Here is a 9337-nt window from a genome sequence, read left to right as displayed (position 1 = left end):
TGTAGAAGACTGTGACAGCATATGGTATATTTGCCCTGTTGTTAGACTTTTTGTCTAAGCATCTATTCTTGTTTGTTCTGAGATAAGACTGACCTTTTTTCTGACTCAGTGCAGCCATAATTATGAGCTTGTAGAGTTGATTTTCAAGTCTTGTTTTGCTTTCCTTCCAATCTCCCTTTCTAGAGAGATTCTTCGATATAGCAGCTGTTTGCCCTTTTTTGTATAGCAGGAAAATAGCTCTATGTGAAGATGGGTCTCTGTAATGACTGTATGCATTTTAGTTTGATTTTTAAGAGGTCAGAGGGAGAGAACATGTGATCTGTACACTATGGGTTTAAATATATATATATCTGTACTTTTATTTAGCTTTAAAAAGATGAAAAATGAAAACAGTCCAGAAACCCAAAGAAGTAAAACAAGTGCACCGTGGGAGGAAAATGGCCCACAGAGGTAAGGCAAGGCATAATGTCTTAGGTATTGTGCAATGGTAAATATCATACCATGGCAAATAGATTGAAGGATAGTGATATAATAAATTAATGTATTAACAGGGTCACAAAAAATCTGTATTGTATAGAAGAAGATAGGTCCCATAATGGAGAAATAATCAGTTAAAAATTAGGAACATAGGTGCAGGAGGAAGTAGTCAGTGGATAAGTCACCAGTGGCTTTCCACAAAGATCTGTTCGTAGACCTCTGCTATTGAACGCATTTATCAGAGACCCAGAAAAGGGGTGATAAGGTTTGGTGATGGAACAGGATTATTTAGGATAGCAAAAGTTATCTGTGAAAAGTGGCAGGAAGACCCCTGAAATATGAGTGACAGGTCATATGGCGGATGATGTTGAGTCAGTAAGTGTAGAGAGAGGCACATGGGGTAAAAAAATAACCCTAGATTTCTGAGTAAAATGAGGTGCTGTGGAGTTATAATGGATAACTTCATGCAAACAACAACTATGTAGCAGTCAGAAGAACAATTAGCAATTATTAGGAAGGCAAGAGAACAGCATTATGCTATTACGTAAATTGGTGGATCACATATTTGCTCCATGAATTGTGAATGAAGTTCTGATGTCCTTATCTCAGGAAAAGGCTTTGAGAGGAGTAGCAAGGGTAATCAAAGATGTGAATGGCTGTGCAGGAAATCTGCATGAAGAGTATAGGCCAGGCAGGACTCTCTCTTTTGTCTGAGAAAGAGATAATTTCAGGGGATGCGGTCTAGAAAATCATGAGTCAGAGAAAGATTAGGAGAGAAATCATGAGAAAAAGGAAAAAGGGATCAGAATTGTATTTTCCCAGTGTAAGAACTTGGGATCTTCAGATGGAGGTGTTGGAGGTGGTTTAAAAGCATTCAGAAAGGCAGTGAGTAGTAACTCACTGTAAGTAAGAGGTCTGTGATCCTCCATTACAAAGGTGCTGGAAGTTAGTGGATTCCTGATAGAAGCTGGGGAAGTGAGGGAAGATAAGTCCCCAAGGGCTTCTGAAGACAGAGGTATAGCAGCTGCGTCAGTCAATCCCCTGGACTGGGAATAGTGAGGAACTGAGAGGGTACTGTGTAGCTGTCATATGTATTCAGCTTCTTGCTTTCTGTAGGTGAGTGCTTCTGGCCACTGTGGAAGCAGGCCACTGAACTAGATGACACATTAAGTGTAATCCAGTACGGTCCTGCTTTTATGTGATGATTCAGATCTATACATGATGTGCCTTTTGAGGCCACTATGATGATTTGTCCTGTGTGCTCTTTCTGTTTTCAAAATCAAGAGTGTTCAGAGTAAGGAGAAGGAAGTGTGCAAATATCCTCCAGCTACGACAGATGTTTCTTTGTGAGTTTTAAAGAAGTGGTGTCATGTTATGGCTCCAGTGTTAAAATTGCTCTCAGAATAGCAGGAAGTTTGATCCCTCAGAAGCCAAAGAATGGTAGGACTGAGTTTTGGCAAGTCCATCCGTTCTAAGGGACTATGCAGACTCTATGCTGCACAGAGGCTTTCACAGCTTCTGATAGTAATTCTTATTGCAATGAACTGTGGTAGCTTTTTAACCATGCAGAGTAGTGCTGCAATTCGTGGTCTGCAGAAACAGGTACAGAAGAATATATCCAATTTGAAGGCCAGCATGTTTTAGGAAAGTAGAAAGAAATACCTTAGCTGCAATTTGGTGAGAATATTGTACTTACTGCATAGTTGTTGTGAAAAGGTCTAAGTAATGCTAGATAAAATATATGGTTGAGTTTAGCATGCTTCCTCCAAAAAGTCGTGGAGCATCAGTAGACCACCTTAGAGTAATATGTACTCCAACACAGGCTCTGCTAGATACACTGTTGAAAGAGGTCTTTATGCTTCTGTTGGAAGGTATCACAGAATTATCTATACAGGCTATCTATTGACAGTCTACATCTAATTTGGTAACAACCCAACCCATTGGGTCCCACTCAGTCTTAAGTACATGACCTGAAGCTTGAAACCCTTCCACACCATTGGCAGAGGGTTGCGTGGATGAACAGCAGGGAGCTGGAGTTAAAATAATTTCACCATTCCAAGCATTAGCTTTGTGTTGAAGACATGTGTCATGACAGGAACACTGTTTTCATACTTGTATCCACAGAAAACATAAAGAATGGGAATGCCTACCTCTGGGTTGAGTAAAGCATAGAAATTTTATTATGCTATAATAATGTGTATATACTACATTTTTTAAACTTAGAGCTGGTGACCTGGCAATGCTAGAAGGTCTCTCTCCTGCATTTTCAAGGTTCAGTGTGAAATACTTATTGCTGGAAAGCAGTACCACTTGTGTTTACATTGCACATGCACACACACATACATGTGTAGCTGAAGATGTATATAAATGTGTGTGTGAGCCTTCTCATTTTTGTAGGCTGAAACTCAGTTAGCTGCCCAAACTCTTCTGGAAGTTTCAGAGCGAGCTATTTGTTCTTTCTTCTTAACTCTAGTGGGCTGTATAATTCTCCCAGTGACCGCAATAAATCACCGAAGTTTCCTTACTCACGGCGTCGGAACCCATCAGGTGGCAGTGAGAATGAGTCTGGACAGCCAGTCCGGAGAAGGTAAGAGCCCTGGGGTTAATTACTGTTAGCTTCTCACAGGTCCTGCATGCTCTGTGTTCAGTAAAACCTCTTGGAAACACAGCTGGGTCCTGGGAAAAGGGGTGCTCTAGGGGCCAGTTGTTAGTCCAAAAAAGCTCTGAGCAAGCATACCAGATCTTCTTTTGAAATGGAAACTTTGGTCAGGCTGTTTGCTTGTGTGCAGTTCTGGGTACTAGACGAATGATCTTAAAAGTATGAGAAATTGCATTGTTGGCATGTGCAAGATCCTTTCAGTTGCTGCAGCTATTTTTCACTTGTGAAGGAAAGAATTGATGGATGGTGCTTGCTTGATAATGAACTTCTAATATTTTAAGTACATTGTTTTGCTTTAAGTGCAACAAAAATTAAATGAGTGAGCCATAAAGCTGTCTTCAACAGTCACATGTGTGAATTACTTTACACATTTACTTTAGAGAGGATGCCAGTGAAAATACATCTTATGAAATGCTTAATGCGTTTTTAATGGGTATGTGCTGAATTGGTAACTTAGAGTTATAAAATTAAATGGATGGAGATTCTGTTCTGTGTGTCCTGGAGTATGTCCAAAATGCGAATTACAGGGACAGTTCTGAAATGATGCAGCTTTGAGAGACTATGTGTTACCTGGTATGATTTGTCCTGCTGAGAAGTTGCTTTCATCACTAAGTTACCCTGGTGCTGTGATCTGCTGTGAACTATAGACAAGTATAGCTACTGTGCCATACTCATTGCAATCTAGGACTGCCTTATGAGCCATCACATTGAAGTTACATCTCTTTCTGGCATCTGAAGTCATTACATGTTTGGCTTTCAAAGCCAGGGTTTGCAAAGGAATCTCTGAAGATGCAACTATATCCATGAGGAAATGTAGTTAGATGTGAAGCTTTTATATTTGTCAGTTTTCTGAGCTGCTCCAGACCTTTTATCTGCCATTTGCAGTTTAGAACAGGAGTGAAGAAATGCACCCATGATGTATGCTTAGTGACTTGTGCCTCAGCTAATGTAAATCAGTGTAGCTCTCTCTAAGTCAATAGCGCTATTTTGATTTACTCTGTTAGATAAGAGCCCTTGTAAGTGTTGATAGCAGTGTGTTTCCTAAATGGGTTTTCTGATTCATTGTTAGTTTAGTTGTCAGAAGGACTTGTTTGGCTCTGTAAAAACAAATGAATAGAGATGTGTAGTGCAAAACTGACTTGTACCAAGAAAAAAGCAGTGTTTGTGCACTATCCAGTAGGAAATTTTGTGAGATGCCGTGTTTATCATCTGAGATTTGCATTTGGCTGATCTACTTAGTGGACAAATGGTCATGCCAATAGCAAATTTTCTGCTGGGTCACCACACCAACAAAATGTTTTTTAAAGTCTTATCTGTGAAGACTGACAATAGTAGGTGGATTCTAACCTAATTATACCTTCCTGAATAGTGATTTTATTCACGCACTTTTTTTTTTCAACTGTTTAATAACAATAGCTGTGTTGTTAAAGTACTTTTTACTGGAATTAAGAGGAAAACATTGGGTTGCTGTGCTGCACACAGTGGGAAACTCTAGAGGCTAGCATAACCTTACAAGTTAGGGGTTTGCAATGAGAGCTCAAATGGGATCATGCCTTCACAACTTACTGAAGAGATGACCCGAAAAGTGTAAAACAAGCACATGCCTTTTTTTTTCTTTTCCTTAAATAATATTGAAAAAGATACACCCTTGTAAAGTTTATTTTTAAATAAAATTGGAGTTGTTGTGTACTTGCGTTAAGTGATCCTACAGTATTTCATTAAAACTTCCTTAATATCACAGGAAAAATCAAAACAGTGGTGAAGATTCAGATTTAAAGCAAAGGAGAAGGTAAATATATAATTTATAGTAGCCATGAAATGATAGCAAAGGTACTGATCATATTTTAGTTCCCTGCATTCCCTCCTTTTGTTCCTTCTCCTGCATCTTCTTGAATGTTTAAAAGGCTTGTTGTGTTCTGTCCATTTAATTTTTTCATTCCTATCTTACTTCTGCTAAAACGCTCTGTAGCATAACTTCATCACAGCACAGATTCCTACAAGCTGCCTTGCACATTGTTACTGCCCCATGCTAGCAGCAGTTTGTGGAAGTTTACAAGAGGCTTGTCTGCAACTTGAAAGTCAGTAGCAGAAGTTTTTGTTTGTTTGTTTGTTTGTTTGTTTTCCCCCTGAGCAGTCTTGACTAGTTGTCACATTTCCAAATAAAATACTGGTGTGACTTCAGGTGTGCATCTGGAGTTCTCTAGGGCCACATCTGTCTACCATGACTCTGTGCTTCTCCTTACTACTGTGCTCCTGCCCTGAGTGCTGGAAAAAGGAAGCAGTGCAGTACATTTCAATGTCAGATTTTCTTGAAGCCTGTGAAGGAGTGGAGGCACTCCCAGGATCTGATTCACTGCTGCAGCACGGAAAATGAGCTCTGGCAGAGATACAAACATCTCAGGGACAATCACAGGAAGTCAGGGAAAGTACTTGCAAACTTTACAGCTATTATAAAATAACAGATTATTTTTCTGGAGGATTGTTACCATTACAAGCTCACAGTGATAATCCTGTGCTGGTATTACATTATGAATGTACAGGTTTGATAGTATATATTGGAATAGACCTTCTCCACTTCCTTACAGTTCTGCTACTTTTCTCTAATTTTCATCAGAAAAGAACTGCACCACATGAGCCTTCTCTGTCAAATGTTTCTCTGAAATACTAAATCCTGCAACCTAACCCCCCCCTCCTTCCCCCCGGGCCATATATGTTCTGTCCTCTTGCCAAACTGACTATGCCTTCTGTCTTACTCCTTGTGTCAGATCGTATAGATATACCACCCACAAAATATCAAATATATTGCATGACCAAGAAAACATGAGAAAAAAGATGAAAGATGCTTTGTAATTGTCAAAGATCAAGATGATCTCATGTGTTCTTGCACCTGACTTAGGAAACCACCTTTGTTTCTATTTTTAGAATTTTACTTAGTTCAGTAAAAGCTGATGTCTAATATTCAGTGAAAGATAATATTCTGACAGCCAGCATGAGCAGCTGTCACTCAGCTGTCAGCTCAGCAGCCCTGCTGTCTCCCCGCAAGTGCTTTCCTGACAGGGAACACAAGGTAATTTGATGTGTAGCATGCAAAAGGTGGATCAGTTTTCCATTCCTGAAAAGCTAGAGAATGGCTTATCTTCAATTTGAGCAACTAGTATGTTTTATGTTGCACTTCTGCCATGGTGTGATGTTTGCTGCCTTGGTACCTTATGGGATAAATTGCTTAAATTAGAGTAAGAAAATTCTTGAAGTGCTGAGAAATGTAAAAGAATAGAGTTGCTTTGATGACCTGGAAGTCAGTGCAAGAACAATATTCCTTGGATGACATAGTAATATTGAGCTACAAGATTAGTGGAATATTTATTAAACATCTGATAAGATTTGGAGGGTGAAAAATTTATACCTTTGGGCGTGTAAGGTCTGCTGCCTTTCTGGGACATTTATTGCTCTGAAGTCTGTGAATGTGCTTGAGCTGGTATCTTTTGGACACCATCTTTTAATTTTCCTTCTTCTTTCAGAGTTACGTTTTTCTGTAGTAACATACATCTTTCTTATCGTCACTTTCAGCTTCATCATAAATGTATATTTTTTACCTGGGAAACTGAGCCTCTCAATGGCTTTAAATTATAAGCCATGAAATCTGGGGATGGGATTTCTGCTTCTTCTCTGAGGGAAGATCACTTTTCCATGTCTATTCTCTGCAGACAAGCTGGGTTGAACTGATTTTCCTAGGCTTTGGCTGTCCTATTGTTCTAAACATTTCTGTTTGAATGGGAGCAATTTGAGTTAATGATTTCTTAGTTTGGGAGAGGGGTGTGACCAGACTCCATAGACTCTGAGCCGTTTAATAACACAGTAATTCATTAAAACCAACTATAATTCATGGGTGGTATAGGCAAATTTGTGAAACTACCAGTTGTGTCAGAAGGACATCTGTAACAGTGTCCTAGTTTCAGAGACAGATGTGTCCCTGACCAGATAGAACACTCAGGGGAGGACCACATTGCAGCTATTCTGTTTCCTAGGAAGTCTCTCTTGCCTGTCCTCATTGTGTTTGGGCTCTTCTGTCTAAACTGTTACAACATGCAGTGACCAGGTGCTTGTCAGTAGCCTCCAACCTTGTCATGAAATGCGTCCCCTTACCTCTTACTTACATGTAATGAACTGCCTTCACTCATCTTGTTTGAGGTGTAGTTTAACAAATCTGTTCTCTTATGAATGTGGCACATCAAAGTACAAAAGAAAAGGCAGGAGGCACAAGAAAGTATACGTCTCTGCCAGCAGCATCAGTATTCATCCCCTTATATCTCTTATTTCATGCCCAGAGACCTGAGAAGAAAATTTCTGTTCTCCATTGCAGCAAAGTAGTCACCAATTCTAAATCTTGATAGCCTAAATCCTTCTAGGCCAGCTCATGTTAATATTGATCCACTTTCCCCATTAATCAGCTTGGCCATCAGTGCTGCAAAGAAATGTGTCTTACCTTAAAGGCTTTCAAAGACCATCATCACACTAAAGAATGGTCCAAGCCAAGTTTTGATGAGAGTGCCGTATTTTAGGACCTAGCCCAGTGGTACAGTAACAGAGTCCTGGTTTCTAAGACCAGAGCCTTGACAGCTGGTCTGGCTGCTCCAAAATGTTGATTGGTGCCACTCAAGGATTTAAGGATCTCATACAGTAGTGGCCAAGCACTTCTGTCTACTGAGAGGAGTTTGCTTGTAGGTGCATGCCCATTTTCTTCTTGAAGTTCAGCATCAGCCTGTTCCACTAGTCTTTTTCAGTAACAAATAATCAGAGCCATAGATGTCACCTTACCTTCTGAAGCTTTGCGAGTCAGAGGTGACACTAAAATAACTGCTTTATGTTTTTTTCCTTACATGATGCACCATCTTTGTAGCTGTGCATTGGGTCATTCCAGAGCTGTTCTGGTACACACATCTGCCAATCTGTGCCCTTCAGCCTTTTTGTATTTAAAGAGATCAGCAGAATGACAGTGTTAGTGGTGTTTCTTTCATACTGCCTGACACCTGAAAGATTATACGAACTTACTAGACTTCATATGGAAGTTGAGGTGAATAGAAAAAGACAGATCTGGCGAGCATTTTGTTTTGCCTGCAAAGTCAGATTTACTTTATCATTTCTGTTGGATGTCCCACATTATGCAGTAAGAAGAGTCAGAATCCATACAGTTTAAAGACAAAACTTTTCACACCTCAAAAGAAACATTACTCTGTGGTGTATACACAAAGAATACTGAGAGATAAAACAAACAAACAAACCAAAATACAGTGCAATGATTCAAAGCAGCTCTCATATGACACTGCACTCTGGGTGCACTGCCTTTGAAGCAGTTGTTCCCAGTCAGTTAATGAGAAAAAGATAATACAATGTTCAGGTGTAGACAAGCCCTCTAGAGTCTTTTAATCATCATTTTCCTGGTAATGTCTTTTCAGTGTTTTTCATTCCTTGTTTAGAACTTCAGTGCTTCTTACAAGATGTTAGGAGATAAATTCATCTTGAGATGTTGCTTTTCTCCTCTCCAGATCACGATCTCGCTGTAACACCAGCAGTGGCAGTGAATCAGAAAATTCCAACAGAGAGCATCGGAAGAAGAGAAACAGGTGACCACTATATATTTTAGATGTAGAAACATGAAACACAAGCAAGTGGAGATTAAGTTCCTGAGACAGAACTAATAAAAAGTAATCTAACATGTTTTATATGTATACAGTCCTCCTGAGGCAGCTTAAAGTCCTTTTTTTTAGTAAGAAGAGAGATAACTGCCAAAACAAATTTACAACATAGGTGTATGCATACCCTCCTGTTGTGTGCACTCATTAATGAATTGCAAAATGAAATACAGGGCACATTTACAAAAGACTTGCAATGTTAATGGAAATAAAGTGCATAATGCTGCTGAAAAGATACAGTATATACTGCAATACCTCAAAAGTTTCAAGTGCAAAATTTTGGCAGAAAATAAGCTTTTGAGGAGAGCAGTAAAAATATTTTAATGAATCTGAAACTCAGTGTTGTTTTTAAATGTATGCATTTAATTGTATAAGTGCTTTTATTTTCCAAAGTGTAAAGTGTGAGCCTAAACCCAAAATGTGTAAACTTTTAATAGGACAACAGCAGCTTATATTGAGTGATGCTAGCAAGTTTTGGGATATTATATTCTATTTTTCTTGTCACTGATAA

At 39.2% G+C, this 9337-nt stretch overlaps 1 protein-coding gene across 1 annotated transcript; it reads left to right on the top strand.

Moving 5' to 3' along the window:
• Positions 1-370: 370 nt before the first annotated feature.
• LOC104547464 (band 4.1-like protein 4A) lies at positions 371-8761 on the top strand. The gene is made up of 4 exons (XM_010193159.1): positions 371-450; positions 2951-3064; positions 4878-4925; positions 8680-8761. The coding sequence occupies exons 1-4, from the start codon at positions 377-379 to the stop codon at positions 8759-8761; spliced, it is 318 nt and encodes a 105-aa protein (XP_010191461.1). The 5' UTR covers positions 371-376.
• The last annotated feature ends 576 nt before the right edge of the window (positions 8762-9337 follow it).

Source organism: Mesitornis unicolor, unplaced genomic scaffold (assembly GCF_000695765.1).
Source record: "Mesitornis unicolor isolate BGI_N332 unplaced genomic scaffold, ASM69576v1 Scaffold55039, whole genome shotgun sequence".
NCBI classification, from domain to species: Eukaryota; Metazoa; Chordata; class Aves; order Mesitornithiformes; family Mesitornithidae; genus Mesitornis; species Mesitornis unicolor.
Note: the sequence above shows the minus strand (reverse complement) of the source record. Positions and strands in the feature narration are given on the sequence as shown.